The sequence below is a fragment of the Odontesthes bonariensis genome, chromosome 6 (genome assembly GCF_027942865.1).
Source record: "Odontesthes bonariensis isolate fOdoBon6 chromosome 6, fOdoBon6.hap1, whole genome shotgun sequence".
Lineage (NCBI taxonomy): Eukaryota > Metazoa > Chordata > Actinopteri > Atheriniformes > Atherinopsidae > Odontesthes > Odontesthes bonariensis.
Genome location: NC_134511.1, coordinates 9717501 through 9733468, shown reverse-complemented (window position 1 = coordinate 9733468; position 15968 = coordinate 9717501). Strand labels below are relative to the sequence as shown.

The window sequence follows — 15968 nt, the reverse complement described above, 5'->3', positions numbered from 1 at the left end:
CACATTTGTTCCTGTTTAAGTGGGACAGATACGTGTGTGTATGTCTTTCTTTAATGAAATGACAATGCCATTGTTTTGAGGATGAACATGACTAATAAGATAAAAAAATTGGCAATGATGGAAAAAAAAAAAGTTTTTATTTAATATTTCGTGTCTCTTCAGAGGCTGAGAAATAACGGTTTTTGTTGTCATTGAGAAGGTTTTCCATTAGTTTTCGTTTTTATTGTTTTAGGGTGAATAAAACTACACAGTATCTAAAAGCTTTTGGAAATATTGATTTTCCTTGTTGGTCACAAACATGATCAGAAATCAGAGAATGCATCTCATTTTGAAATTACTAAGAGAAAAAGTTTCATTGTTGCTGTGCAGAATATTTATATATTATATATTCTATGAAATGCATGAAACTAGTAGTTTAAAAGAAATATAAACAGTTTAATAGAAAGTAGGTGTGAGATGCTACATCAAAGAAATCATTGTGCTCAATCCAAATGACTGGTTAGCTTTTTATTATTTTTTTCCAAGTTGAAGCTTCAGAAAAGCAGATTTTTTAAACTTTTTTTTTAGCGGTTTGTTTTATATTTGTTGGAAAATTGATATTTTTTCATGTGTAGGAAATACAAACACGTTCCTGAAGTAAACCCCAACAACATCTCTGTATACTCCAGTGGAGACATTTTAACTCAAGCTCTACAAGAGGGCTTATGTGTTATGTCTTAAACGTATTTGTTTTACCTTAAGGACTCACTGTACATTCAAGTGAGAATGTCAGCATAAGAAGAAGGTTTCACAGGATACCTTAAGCATGACTGACCCCCCCCCCCCCCACCCATGTATTTGAGCAACTTGTCAGCATGTACCCATTTGGGGATGTGAGGGATCTTTTGAAACATTTAATTCGTAATAATCAACTGTCTGTGTGCGATTCCTGCTAAGACTTCATTGAGAAAGGGTTCTCATCATTGTTTGTTGTATTTATTGCTGCTTTGTTGTTGCGTTAATGCATTAAAAACTGTATTTGTAGTGCCAGATGCACACAGTGAAATCTTGAAGCGGCTTGTACAATGACTAGTCCTTCAATAAACAAGAACACGTGTCTTGTTATAAAAGCTGACATAATGACAGATTTGTTCATTTATGTGTTCAGGCTCATCCTTCGGCCTTTCTGAGCCTCATTTTAGTTCTTATTTCATGCCAGCCTTGTGTGTGGAAACCTTGACAACTTGTCAATGACAAGGTGGAAGAGCAAGTATGCACAGCAGTTACTGGGAGAAAAGCACCCTGGAGCGTCATTTGCTGACATTCCTGTACTCAGCAGAGTTTTGGTGCTTTTTAATGTCAACTTACACAATTTCTCTCTCTATCTCTGTTTCAGTCATTTCAAGGCAGTCAAGGAAGAGCCTATCTCTTTAATTCAGTGTAAGTATTTGCCTTCATTCTCAACGCTTCATTCAAACGTTGTTCTTCAAGGGCATTTTTGCATAATCGCCGGAGAATTTGCAGCTTCTCCAAAGTTCCAACTTTTTCCATCTTTTTTTGCAAAAACAATGAGATGTAATTCCATATTAAGATAGCCGAATTCCCAATAAAGCTGCTCTTGTACACATAATTTGTTGTTACTTTCAGACGGCTAAATATGTCAAAAATTTTAACTGAAAATCAGCCCATTGAGACTGTCAACTTGCAGTCGTTTGAAGCATTTCCTGTTCTACAGCCCAAGTGAAATCCTGTTTCCATCCAGCTTCGGACATAGTTCATTAAATGACTCGATAATAAAGAGGGGGCTGGAGTCTAAAGGGCATCACTTTCAACGGAGTGATTAAGCCAATCGTCAACCCTTCCGCAATCTTTACTCAATTTTTGCTGTTTGCATATTGACAGCCAATGAGGAATCTATCACTGGCTGCACATATTTCAGTTAATCAGAATTGACAAAGGGACACAATGTGGAAAAAATAAAAGACGAACCACTTTAAGAAATACTGTATTCATGCGGTCATGAATGCCTCTTAGTCCAAAGAGCTAACCTTTACAACTGCACTGTTACATCTAATGTTGTTGGCAGCAAATGCACAAAAGTTTTTTTTATTTAGGTGAACAGACACAAACTAGAGCTCAATACTCCTTTTTTTATTATGTCTAAACCTGTTTTCATACATGTTCGTTACAGAATTGAAAATAAATGAATAAGTAAAAGTAAAGAAACTGTAAAAGTGCTTGATCATGTGGCATCACATTTTCTGTTACTCATTCTCAGTCAGCACAGATTTGACGGTTTGTTGCTCACAAAACATCTACATAAATACAATGCTGTAGCTTTTTTACATCATACACATTCGATACATCATTTCATTTGGTATCGGTATATAAATCAGCACTTCATGGGACTTTCAGTCATTTGTTCATCTATAAGACTAAATCATTGCTTAGTGGTAAGCAAATATAAGGAATTAGTTTTGTTGACTCAGAGTTTCAATGCATTCTGTAGACAAAACTGCCCAACAATCATCTCTTTACACCCAAGAACAAATTTAGTGGTTTGTTATTTGGTTGGTTCCTTTTTGGGTTCTCAATCTTAATGAACAAAGACATTTTTAAGTGTCACCATGCAACAGCTTTGTGCTTCCACAGTCTGCTTCACAGTGTTCTCACCTGCCCCCTTTGACTTAAATGAGAGAGGCGCTCTACAAATGCTCGACGGGGCAAATAAATCATTTAAATAATACACAGTGATAAAGTACTCAAAACCATGTGAACAATGTATATGTTCACATGGTTTTGCATATATATATGTATATATATATATATATATATATATATATATATATATATATATATATATATATATATATATATATATAGCCTAATAGTCTATTTATATGGATAAATAGTTGAGGCGCATTTGGTAATATGTACATTTTTATCTATTTTGGTGTCATTTCAAGGGTTTTAAGACATTATAGAGACCTTCACTTTTAAGTTCATCCTGACCTCTGTGATCTTTCCTTCCCTTACAGGGTTAATGTCGGTTGCGGGCCAGCTGAGGAGCGGGTACTCCTCACAGGTTTACATGCTGTAGCTGATATCTACTGTGAAAACTGTAAAACAACCCTGGGCTGGAAATATGTAAGCCACTCTTTCCATAAACTTTCACCCAAGCCCTTTTACTTTCCCCTCCTTCTTGTCGCATCACTTCAGTCTTTTGTGATGTTGTTGTGCAAGTCTTGATTTTTATTTTTTTTATTTTTTTTCCTGGCTTCCAAGGACAAAAATGACACCATTGCAACTAAAAAGAGCAAAGTTACTCCCATTATAGCCTCGGTGACAGATTTGTTCAGGTTTTTATTTCGGCTTAGATCGAGCACTCTGTGGTATCCTAGCGCACAACATAATTACAGTGCCGAAAGGTTGGTTGCAGACAGCCAGGCCGGTACCTCTGAGAGTCTACAGTGATTAAATGTCACACCATTTTGAAGAGACTAGTTCCGGTAATTGTCTTAAAAGACTATAGAGGGGAGCAAAATAACTGAGCAAAATACAAGACTGCGACTCACTTAGAGCCACTCCTTCAGTGACAAAAACAATTAGATTCTCAGAAAGGCCCTGCAAGCAAAGTAAAGCACAAGTGGTTTACAAGACAAAGCAGGTTGAGACGACTTAAAGACACAGAGGATCGTCCTGAAGCTCAACATGACTGGGATGTGCCGATTAACATACAACACATAATGAGATGTGATGTCAGTCTGCTGCTTTAGACACGTGGGAGAGATGATTTTGTAGCTTCTGGAAACCATTCTTTGTTCTTTGTTTTTCTTCACGTCAATAACGCCCCGCTGATCTCAGTTAACAATATGGCGAGATGAATATGTGAGCAAGTGTTTCACCTCATAAAATTCACAGCTCAGATATTGCATCCTTTTTCTATATGATGCATACCTCCTCTGGTTTGCCCCATACATTACTTAACAGAATCTAAAACAGCTCTTTGACTCCAGTAATATTTCATCCTTTGAAAGCGTCACACATCAGTTTCTTGATACAGCAGTTTGAAAAGATTTACACTCATCTCTTGACCTTCAGCATAAAGAAGTAACAGCCTGCCCATGAATTCAGATATACAAATCTAATAAGCCAGCTCATTTTGAGATGACTTTGTATTTTCTGTTTAGAAGACAAATGTGAATGCAAAGAGATATAAACCATTGATCAATTGTATAAAACTTCATTCTGACAAATAATAAATAAGTCTTAACTCAGAATTCATTTAACAGCTTTTCCCTGAGCTTTCAACTATATTTCACAGTGAATTTACTGAGATGTCATAAGAAAGCATGTTTTTGGGGTGGACATATAAGTGCAAGACAGCTGAGAATCTTATTTCCCAAGGAAGGCCATAAAAGCTGAAGGCTCTGAAAAAAAGATTTTCAACTGATGATAAACATGAGTTTAACCATGTGTAAAAGGCCAACGTGTGGAATTTCATGTAATTTTAGCATCTTTTGAATTATTCCATTCTATTTAATTGATCTTGCTACATGGCTGTGAATGGTAATTTTATAGGAAGCATTGTGAAAACGTTTTAACATCTAAGACGCTTGTAATGTATATAAATACACAAAATAGATTCAGCAAAAACGTGCTCAGCTTGAAAAAGAGTCTGGTCCATTGGTTGGACGTTCAGCGCAAAATGTGGGTCATGACAATAAAGTTGAACAGAATTTTGGGGAATATCTTTAATATTAGCATGATCTTAATAAATATCTTAATGCATTATTTCAACAAGCTTATAGGACTTACCAATATTTGATCATTACAATAGTGCTAATATTGTCATTTAGGTGCCTTCTTTTGCAACAACAAAAAAAGTATTTTTACATGTATTCCACCTTTTTCTTGTTTAAGTTCAGCTTTGTTTTTTATATATGTTGTTTTTCATTAAATATCTTCTTTAATTCCTTGTGTGAGGTGCATTTCAGGTGCCGTGTACTGTAATTAAAACCTAAAGATTGTTATTAATTTAGAAGAAGCATACATTTCATAGATATTGTGCATCATGTTTGACAAATTACATTCAACTTCTGTATCTTTAGTGGATTCAAAAGAAAGTTGAGTCACTTTGAATCCCATTTAGCAGCACAGCATTAGTTAAATTCAATCATGTTTCTGCCTAAAGGTTTTTTTTTATGTTCGATGTGTCTAACATCTCTGGTCATGGAGCTTTTAACATCAGACTTTATTACATTGTCTTTTGTTTATGTGGATATTAGCCTCTGAATTAAGGTACAGCTATCAGTGTAAACTTCAATAATCTGCCAGGTTCTTGTAACTGATGTTTCCTCTTTTTTGCTTGTTTTTTTCTGCAGGAACATGCGTTTGAGAGCAGTCAAAAGTATAAAGAGGGAAAGTTCATTATCGAGCTGGCTCACATGATCAAGGACAACGGATGGGAGTGACGCTGCAGCCGCGCTTGATTTTTTTTCTGACCTTGGAATGCTCTTTATTGAACTCCATGGAGCTACAACCATCAACCACCCCGACCCTCCTTCCCCACCATCACCACACCCACTTTCCTGTTAAAAAAAAAAAAAAAAAACTACGTCCATGTACCTCCACTCTCTGGCCTCCTCCACGTGCACACACCAACCTGCTCATTGTGAAACTGAACAGAACGAATGAACAGCGATTGGGAAGTGGAGCAAACCATGTCAAGGGAGTCATGTTTATCTGAAGCTTGTGTGTTCTCCCAAGGAGTATGTTTGGGTTTGGGTTGGGGTATGACCCCTCCCCACAAGCTACCCCACCTCCGCCCCACCGAAACACGCTTAAAAGTTATTGTGGCAATTATGTGACCACTATTTGAAAGCAGAGAGACTTCACTAAAAGGACATTTAATTATTTTCTTTATTCTGCCTATTCAGCAGTTTTGATTACTTTAATGTTATTTGCTATAGTTTTAACTTGTGTATGGATGTTACTGGTAAGCATTTTATTCCTCTGTCAAATTTTGTTTCGTTTCTTGTTTGTTTGGTTTTGGCTTGATGTATCTCTGTCAGTAGCTTAGCATGGTTTTCTTTGCTGAAGTCCAAATGAGCAATCAGGGATGGGTGAGGAGTTTATTAGAGTTACAAATATGTAGCAGCATCTTGCTTCTTTTTTCTTTTTAAGTGGTAAAGGATCGGATTGCCATAATGTGGGATTCATAATGGATGTTTCCTTCAGTTTTTATCTTTAATTTCTCGTGTGAATTTTCATTTTCTCCCCTTCTGGTACTTTTCAGCACCCACAAAGCAATGAAAGGAGCACCTAGTATTTGTTTGACATTAATGGGTGTATGTAGATGTGTGTGTATGTGTATAAATATATATGAATAGTATAATGTACACACACAAACACATATAAGCATAGAAGTATATGAATATGATTATATAGAGAAATATTTGTAGATGATGGCTAACTGCAATTGTGGCTGGTCCCATTTTGCAGCAGCACTATAGGTGACATAGTTTTTAGAGTGAGGAAGCAGAGATAAGTATCCACATGTCAAACCAGAGTATGGCAAACTGTATTATCCCATTGTCTAGTAATGAAACAATGAGAGACACAGCTGTAAATGAATATAAATTCACATGCTATGATTACATATCCATTGATACTATGATATTGTATACGTATATATATATATCTATATAGATATGTATGTATATGTATGTGTGTATATATATATATATATAGATATATATATATATATATATATATATATATAGATATATATATATAGATATATATATATATAGATATTTGCTGTCATGCACATGTGTGCATGCATATTACTGTGTGTATATATGCATTGTGTGTGTGTGTGTGTGTGGCCATGCATTACACAGTGGCATACTTGAACACTACTTCATTTGCACTTTGCAGAGGCCTTTGGTTCATCTCAGTTTAGGGGCAAAACGTGTTTTTGCTCTTGCCTGTGTTTTAGTGGCCTTTTCACAGACACATTGTTGAAAGAGATTTGGGGGCTGGGGATTTCTCAATAGTGTGTCTGTAACACACTTGAAGGAAATTTCATTTTATCTAAGTTTCAGAAACATACTTTGTTTCTCCTCTCAGTTTTTGTAACCCTTTTGGAGCAGAAAGTGTAGTTTCTTATTCTTTGCTGCTTAATTAGAAAACCCCACAATTTCTTCCCACTCTTGTAGGTATTTTGCACTTTGTCTTTTTTTCCTAGAGCTGAGGAATTAGCCAGGTTTTGCCTCTATGCTGTATGAATCTTGTGCCTCTTCAAAACATGAACAGCCTCCCCTCCTTTTTTTTCTGTTGTGCTGTGCATAACTCGGAGAACCTTCGTGTGAACCGATGTGTCTTCCCTCCCTCTGGTTCAAAGTGGCCCTCAAAATAACTTATTCATCAGAATCCTCAAAGAGCTCTGCTCTATTTGTTTTTATCTTGGACAACAAAGATTTAGTATACACATACACATAAATATTTTCTACATTAAGATTTAGAGATGCAAAAAAGATGGATAGTCAGTATATTATTTTTCAGAGTAAAACATAGAGGAAGAGGTTTAGAATATGTGGGATGCCCAGGGCTTGTTTAACTTATTAAGAACCGGCCATATGTTGCATAAGGCCTTCATGGGTGAAGAAAGTGGAAACAGGTGAAAGTGGGACAGGGGTGAGGTAGGAGATATTTAAAAAAAAAAAAAAAATCAGCAGTGATTGATTACTTTGCCGGCAAGGTCTGTCAGATCACACAACCTCTTATCCTAAAAAAAACTATGACAATGCAAACCCTTGATAGCTAGCAATGATACCTACTTGAAAAATATAAATACAGAAATAACTGAGATATTGGCCCTCGTTAGTTTTTGTACATAAAGTAACATATTTAAGGTTTTATACGTATTTCTACTGGGTTAGTTCTTTTACTTCCCCAACTTGAAGCACTTTTGTTCACTGTACCTCTGGCTGTGTGAGTGTGTGTGTGTGTGCGCAAACGTGCGTGTGTATTAGCTCACATGCTTGGCTGTACACAAAAGCGAATGTTTACTTTCTCTTACTTTCTCTTTTCTGTTTTTCTTCTCATTCTCTTGGTTGAATTAGTTTGTTTTTTGTTTCCTCCTTCTTTTCCAGCTGTTTGGTTTCACTGTCGCTCCCACTGATATAAGGTCGACAGCCAGCTAGGTTTTTTGGAAGAGATTTTTCCCAGTTTTCTTTTTTTCCCTTTTAAGCTTGTTTATTTAGCTTGTGTGGTGATAGCCCATTCAAGGGCAGTGTTTAGGCCTCTGCTGAGCCATGTAGATGTTGAGGGTGAGCTGGAATCTCCCACCATGTTGCAGGGAGAGCCTTTACCAAGACCCTTTTGTCACCACAGTCAGTGTCTCCTGTATTGAGGGCTTTCAGGTGATGAAATGCACCCTATGGCAGCCATCTTGGAGGTCCTTAGTAGTAGGCTACACTGGCTGGTGAATATCTGATTGTATTTTTTGAACGTATTCACTCTTGTGCTGGATTTGTCCAAAAATGAACTGTTACTTCTCTGGTCTATTTAATGTGTTGTATTTGTTTGATGACTTTAGCCTCATACCCCTTGTGCTACATTCCAGTTTTGCAGCTTCAACTATTTGAAGTTTGCCTTTCGAGTTCAAACAACACCTGTCTTTGTTTTAAAAATGCCTTCAAATGCAGCCTTCTTTTTACTTGGATTTACGGCACTGTCCTACAATCAAAAGCATGACTTATTGTTTGAAGAGCAACTCTCTAGCAGTTAAGAGTGGAGAAACCTCTCACCTGGCTGTCATGATGTGGAAATGTACTCCCAATTGTGTCAGTACTCTGAAATAACACTGCTGAAACCTTCAACTGGGGTTGAGGATTTTGAGCTTGTTGTTATGTTACCCGTTAATGGTGCATTACCAAATTTAGATTTGGAAATGTGATTAGGCATAATGGATTTGAGTGATCAGTGATAAACATATACTGTAAGTTCATTCGTGGTCTTGGAAAGAATAACCAACTAGATCATCTGACCACAGGGTGGCTGTTATGGAACATCTGTTCATATTACATGATCTTCCACTTGTGGATCTGCCCTGTAATTGAATTATAGACTTTCCAATTTCCATTTATTTTAAGCAGTTTAATGTGTTGGCTCAAAAGTGACCAGAGAAACAAAAATGTGCAACTTTGCGTCACAATGGTAAGCTCCAGAATAACTACAATTCTTGTGTTCAGACTATTTTTGTCAATAAAAAGCTGCTGACAAGGAGCACCTGATTGCACAGTTAGATAAGTATGTTGTGGCTCAATCTGGCATTGAATCCTCCCAATCATATTATCAATGGCTGTATCCTTTAAATGTCTTAGCCACTAAACTGGCATGAACATTTTATCTGACTAAATATTTGATTGGATTAGACTAGCTGCTTGATATGGAAGCAAGTCTTTGTCTGACCATTCATGTTTGATTAAATCATTTTTGAGCATGCAAAGGATTTTCCACTTGTTACATGCACATAGTCAGTTTCTTCAAAAGGACCCTCAAGATGGCACCAGCAGCATTTGTTTGGAGATTTGTGATTCTTGTGCAGTCTCTGTACGTTCTTTTTGTTCCGTCAAAAGTTGAACCAACAAAAAGCAGTTGCCAGTGTCACTGAAAGTTTGTACCAAATAAAAATTATTTTCTGATGAATGCATAGGTATTGTGCGTCTTTGGGTAGGAATGAAACTAGAGGGGAACTTATAGTGGCTCCTGGAGATTGAACTGTTATACCAAAATCAAGGATAGAAAGCCTGTCATTTATGACATTGTCTTTCGAAAGAATGTTTTGATTCTATGAACTTAACATCATCAAGGCAGCCTGGATGAAAAATAAAGATTTTTGCTGCTGAAAACTGTTTACTTTTTATTGTTATTCTGTTTTACTGTGACACTGGCTACTTACTTTTTGTGATGTGTTACTGCCTAAATAATACCTGAAAGTAAGTCCATCAAAGACGAGGTGGTTTTACAGGAGAAATGGTGGCACAAATTATTTTCTTAGGACTGTTAAAGCTACAGTTTAAGGTCTAAAGCATGTTGTATTTATAATTGCTATATGTCGTGCCTGTTTTGTTGTTTTTTTCCTAAATTTAAAAATGAATATATGCTTTTTATTTCGCTTCATTGCTTTGCATTCTGTCTGAGTAAAGCTGTCACATGTCTGTTTTCACTCTAATGTAAACTATCAGATATCACAATAAATTTTCAATGGCATTGAACTGTGGATTATGTATTGTTAGTCTTAATTTTTAAGGTATAGAGATTTTTTTGTAGGGTCTATCAAAAACTTGACCCCCAAAATACAGCCTATTCAACGCAAGATTGCATAATGCGTTTGCGTTCCAAGTTCTCTTATAGCTGCATTTTGCTTAAACATATGCTTACAATGTGGTAAAACATAATCAAGTCTTAGGAAGAGCACTCAGTTTTTCTGTTTTGGTTCCATTATGTTACACCATCGCTCAGCGGCAGGCTTAAAACACTCTTCTAATGTGTAGGTCCAAATCATAATGCCAAAGCAGCTCTTTGCTTATTGAGGCATCCATTCATTTTCTATACCCACTTAATCAAATTCAAGGTCTGGAACCGATTACCGGTAACATTGGGCAAAAGGCGGGGTAGACCCCAAACAGGTCAATAGTCCATTGCAAGGCCAATAAAGAGACAAACTTTCTTAAAGTTCGAATCACTTTCCCTTAAGGGAAAGGTTGCGATAAGGTCACACTCTCTTTTGAAGGCATGGGTTCAAATCCCACTTCTGACTAGGGATGGGAATCGAAAACCGGTTCTTGTTGAGAACCGGTTCCCAGTGTTTCAATTCCTTGGAATCGTTTGGCGATTTTGCAATCGATTCCCTTATCGATTCCGGTGGGCGCGAATGACGTCACCACACAACCAGCAGGCAACAGTAAACATGGCGCCCAAGCGGTACAAACGCTCGAAAGTTTGATTACACATCCCTAAAAAAGACGACAAAAGGGCAACTTGCAAAGTGAATATTTCACCAAAGGGAGGAAATACTACCAACATGCAATAACTATGAATGAATGTCGCGTTTTCAATCCACTCCGGACTTACGTTGGTGAATCTGAACCCAGCAGCAGCAGCAACGTTAGCATGTCCTAGGCTAACACTGCAGGTAACTAACTAACTAACAAACACTGCATATCATGTTAGCGCCATTTGCCTCATTGTAAAACCTGCTATTAGTAACGGTTAAGGTTAAATGAATGCCTTCTCATGCATTACATTTAGATGAAATCATGAGAGACAGAGCCTGACTGGCTCAGACCCAGAGGCTGGTGGTACTACCCCCAGTTCACGTCTACCTCCAGCTTCTCCTTTCACCAGAGCCGGGAAAAGTTAAATTACCCAGACAATGATAGACGAATGTGGACCTCACCGTTGTTGGGTTTGTAAGGTCATGACTCGTGTTACTTCTAAACATTACAAAGTTGATGCTAATCGACCGGTTTGTTGTCCTTTTTCTCCAAATAAGAATCGATAAGGGAACCGATAAAGAACCGAATCGCCAAAATCGAAAATGGAATTGGAATCGTGAAAATCTTATCAATTCCCATCCCTACTTCTGAAACGAGTGCTTTTCATCAGGTAATTTTTTTTGATGTGGTCTTTAGTTGGACAATAACATTGAACAATTTAATTTTTGTATTTTTAGTTTCTAATTCCTATTGTTTGTGCACAGGAGTCACTAAAAGCATTTAGAATGGTTTGCGTATAATAGCGGTCATCAGATCTAAGTGACACCATAAAAGTCAACGGATCAAAAACGGGCAGATTTCTGGGTCACTTTCCATCTAATCTCCTTGTGCATCCTCTGATGCTGAGGTGTGAGATGCTGTGTAACGTTACTGATAACAACATCAAAATATTCATAATAGGAAAGGAGTCTAATCTGCTATTCTTCACATTCTGTCAAGAAAACAGCAAATGTTCTGCAGCATACAAAGCTTATCCCGCCCTGCTATGAGCTGCAAGGCAAGGCAAGGCAAGGCAAGGCAAGGAAAGGTAAGGCAAGGCAAGGCAAGGCAAGGCAAGGCAAGGCAAGGCAAGGCAAGGCAAGGCAAGGCCTTGTTTTCTTGACAGAATGTGAAGAATAGCAGATGAGTCACCCGTCCTATCCAAAATGATGAATATGTTGATGTTGCTATCAGTAACGGGCAGTCATACATCTTCACACAAGGATGAAATAAAAAAAGCTGGAGAAAGTAATGTTTCCACCCAGTGTTGAACTGAGGACCTTTCAGGTGTTAAGTGAATGTGATAACCGCTACACTACGGAAACTGTCGCTGTGGCTGCTGATGAGTGTTCCGGAGTCCAAAGTTTTCCCAAATTTTGTGGCTGAGGGAAAGAGATTATGGAGTGGCAACAAATTGTGTCAGAAGTGGGATTTTAACAAACTACTCTGGGAGAGCACGGAAAAATAGAAGCATCGCCAATGAATATTCAAGAAGACACCATAAAGGTTCAACTAGTAATACAGCAAATCCTCTCAACTGGATTTGATCAATCATAAACTCAAATGTGACTTGCCAACTGACTAGCCTACTCAACTGATCTTCTTTCCAGAACTCACATACCTGAAGGTTCCACCGAGATTTGAACTCAGATCACTGGATTCAAAGTCCAGAGAGCTAACCATTACACCATGGAACCCAGTCCACAGTCAAAGTACGCTCTCAGTCATGCAAATGCTTTACAACGAAAGGTTTTATAGCAAAGGGATTTTTTTTTGTCAAGTTTTCAGTAATACTCTTACAGTTTGTATTCTCAGCATGGGCACGACAGTCAAGCAAAGTATTCTTAATCTTCGCTGGTCAAAGGTTAGAATCCGTCTGTCATGCGGAGGAACAGGGTTCGATTCCCTGACGGGGAGGGTGCCATTGTCACTCAGCAGCTGGGGGTTCACCAAAGTACGTTTCACACCTCAGCATCAGATAATCTCTTGAAAAGCTGCAAAAAATGACTTTACGACAGAGATTATCTGTTGGAGATGCATTCTCACAGAGCTCCGGAGTGGTGCCTGGGGACAGCTCATAGGAAGCAGGGCGGGATGCGCTTTCTATGGTGCAGAACATTTGCTGTTTTCTTGACAGAATGTGAAGAATAGCAGATGAGTCTCCCCTCCTATCCAAAATGATGAATATGTTGATGTTGCTATCAGTAACGGGCAGTCATACATCTTCACACAAGGATGAAATAAATAAAGCAGGAGCAAGTAATGTTTCCGCCCAGTGTCGAACTGAGGACCTTTCGCGTGTTAGGCGAATGTGATAACCGCTACACTACGGAAACTGTCGCTGTGGCTGCTGATGAGTGTTCCGGAGTCCAAAGTTTTCCCAAATTTTGTGGCTGAGGGAAAGAGATTATGGAGTGGCAAAAAATTGTGTCAGAAGTGGGATTTTAACAAACTACTCTGGGAGAGCACGGAAAAATAGAAGCATCGCCAATGAATATTCAAGAAGACACCAAAAAGGCTCAACTAGTGATAGAGCAAATCCTCTCAACTGGATTTGATCAATCATGCACTCAAATGTGACTTGCCAACTGACTAGCCTACTCAACTGATCTTCTTTCCAGAACTCACATACCTGAAGGTTCCACCGAGATTTGAACTCGGATCACTGGATTCAAAGTCCAGAGTGCTAACCATTACACCATGGAACCCCTTCCATAGTCAAAGTACGCTCTCAGTCATGCAAATGCTTTACGACAGAGATTATCTGCTGGAGATGCATTCTCACAGAGCCCTGGAGTGGTGCCTAGGGACAGCTCATAGGAGGCAGGTCGGGATGCGCTTTCTATGGTCCAGAACATTTGCTATTGTCTTGACAGAATGAGAAGAATAGCAGATGAGTCTCCCCTCCTATCCAAAATGATGAATATGTTGATGTTGCTATCAGTAACGGGCAGTCATACATCTTCACACAAGGATGAAATAAATAAAGCTGGAGTAAGTAACGTTTCCGCCCAGTGTCGAACTGAGGACCATTCGCGTGTTAGGCGAATGTGATAACCGCTACACTACGGAAACTGTCGCTGTGGCTGCTGATGAGTGTTCCGGAGTCCAAAGTTTTCCCAAATTTTGTGGCTGAGGGAAAGAGATTATGGAGTGGCAAAAAATTGTGTCAGAAGTGGGATTTTAACAAACTACTCTGGGAGAGCACGGAAAAATAGAAGCATCGCCAATGAATATTCAAGAAGACAACAAAAAGGTTCAACTAGTGATAGAGCAAATCCTCTCAACTGGATTTGATCAATCATGCCCTCAAATGTGACTTGCCAACTGACTAGCCTACTCAACTTAACTTCTTTCCAGAACTCACATACCTGAAGGTTCCACCGAGATTTGAACTCGGATCACTGGATTCAAAGTCCAGAGTGCTAACCATTACACCATGGAACACTTCCATAGTCAAAGTACGCTCTCAGTCATGCAAATGCTTTACGACAGAGATTATCTGCTGGAGATGCATTCTCACAGAGCCCTGGAGTGGTGCCTAGGGACAGCTCATAGGAGGCAGGTCGGGATGCGCTTTCTATGGTCCAGAACATTTGCTGTTGTCTTGACAGAATGAGAAGAATAGCAGATGAGTCTACCCTCCTATCCAAAATGATGAATATGTTGATGTTGCTATCAGTAACGGGCAGTCATACATCTTCACACAAGGATGAAATAAATAAAGCTGGAGTAAGTAATGTTTCCACCCAGTGTCGAACTGAGGACCTTTCGCGTGTTAGGCGAATGTGATAACCGCTACACTACGGAAACTGTCGCTGTGGCTGCTGATGAGTGTTCCGGAGTCCAAAGTTTTCCCAAATTTTGTGGCTGAGGGAAAGAGATTATGGAGTGGCAAAAAATTGTGTCAGAAGTGGGATTTTAACAAACTACTCTGGGAGAGCACGGAAAAATAGAAGCATCGCCAATGAATATTCAAGAAGACACCATAAAGGTTCAACTAGTAATATAGCAAATCCTCTCAACTGGATTTGATCAATCATGCACTCAAATGTGACTTGCCAACCGACTAGCCTACTCAACTGATCTTCTTCCCAGAACTCAGATACCTGAAGGTTCCACTGAGATTTGAACTCGAATCACTGGATTTAAAGTCCAGAGTGCTAACCATTACACCATGGAACCCCGTCCACAGTCAAAGTACGCTCTCAGTCATGCAAATGCTTTACAACGAAAGGTTTTATAGCAAAGGGATTTTTTTGGTCAATTTTTCAGTAATACTCTTACAGTTTGTATTCTCAGCATGGGCACGACAGTCAAGCAAATTATTCTTAATCTTCGCTGGTCAAAGGTTAGAATCCGTCTGTCATGCGGAGGAACAGGGTTCAATTCCCTGACGGGGAGGGTGCCATTGTCGCTCAGCAGCTGGGGGTTCACCAAAGTCCGTTTCACACCTCAGCATCAGAGAATCTCTTGAAAAGCTGCAAAAAATGACTTTACGACAAAGATTATCTGTTGGAGATGCATTCTCACAGAGCTCCGGAGTGGTGCCTAGGGACAGCTCATAGGAGGCAGGGCGGGATGCGCTTTCTATGGTGCAGAACATTTGCTGTTTTCTTGATAGAATGTGAAGAATAGCAGATGAGTCTCCCCTCCTATCCAAAATGATGAATATGTTGATGTTGCTATCAGTAACGGGCAGTCATACATCTTCACACAAGGATGAAATAAAAAAAGCTGGAGAAAGTAATGTTTCCACCCAGTGTCGAACTGAGGACCTTTCGCGTGTTAGGCGAATGTGATAACCGCTACACTACGGAAACTGTCGCTGTGGCTGCCGATGAGTGTTCCGGAGTCCAAAGTATTTCCAAATTTTGTGGCTGAGGGAAAGAGATTATGGAGTGGCAACAAATTGTGTCAGAAGTGGGATTTTAACAAAAT

At 38.8% G+C, this 15968-nt stretch overlaps 1 protein-coding gene and 5 non-coding genes across 7 annotated transcripts in view; 1 reads left to right on the top strand and 5 right to left on the bottom strand.

Annotated features, from left to right (window-relative positions):
* The window catches only part of ypel1 (yippee-like 1), a 33291-nt gene extending 23021 nt beyond the window's left edge, over positions 1 to 10270 (top strand). For both annotated transcript variants that reach the window (XM_075467276.1, XM_075467275.1), the window contains exons 3-5: positions 1376 to 1419; positions 3018 to 3126; positions 5364 to 10270. In XM_075467276.1, the coding sequence (XP_075323391.1) occupies positions 1376 to 1419; positions 3018 to 3126; positions 5364 to 5453 (243 nt within the window). In that variant the 3' untranslated portion in view covers positions 5454 to 10270. The remainder of the gene's footprint in view (positions 1 to 1375; positions 1420 to 3017; positions 3127 to 5363) is intronic.
* Positions 10271 to 12652: 2382 nt separating this feature from the next.
* On the bottom strand, positions 12653 to 12724 carry trnaq-uug (transfer RNA glutamine (anticodon UUG)). The gene has a single exon. It is a non-coding gene; the product is annotated as a tRNA-Gln (tRNA).
* A 566-nt stretch (positions 12725 to 13290) lies between these two features.
* On the bottom strand, positions 13291 to 13363 carry trnav-aac (transfer RNA valine (anticodon AAC)). Its single transcript has one exon. It is a non-coding gene; the product is annotated as a tRNA-Val (tRNA).
* Positions 13364 to 13663: 300 nt separating this feature from the next.
* On the bottom strand, positions 13664 to 13735 carry trnaq-uug (transfer RNA glutamine (anticodon UUG)). Its single transcript has one exon. It is a non-coding gene; the product is annotated as a tRNA-Gln (tRNA).
* Positions 13736 to 14029: 294 nt separating this feature from the next.
* On the bottom strand, positions 14030 to 14102 carry trnav-aac (transfer RNA valine (anticodon AAC)). Its single transcript has one exon. It is a non-coding gene; the product is annotated as a tRNA-Val (tRNA).
* A 300-nt stretch (positions 14103 to 14402) lies between these two features.
* Positions 14403 to 14474, bottom strand: trnaq-uug (transfer RNA glutamine (anticodon UUG)). Its single transcript has one exon. It is a non-coding gene; the product is annotated as a tRNA-Gln (tRNA).
* Positions 14475 to 15968: the final 1494 nt, after the last annotated feature.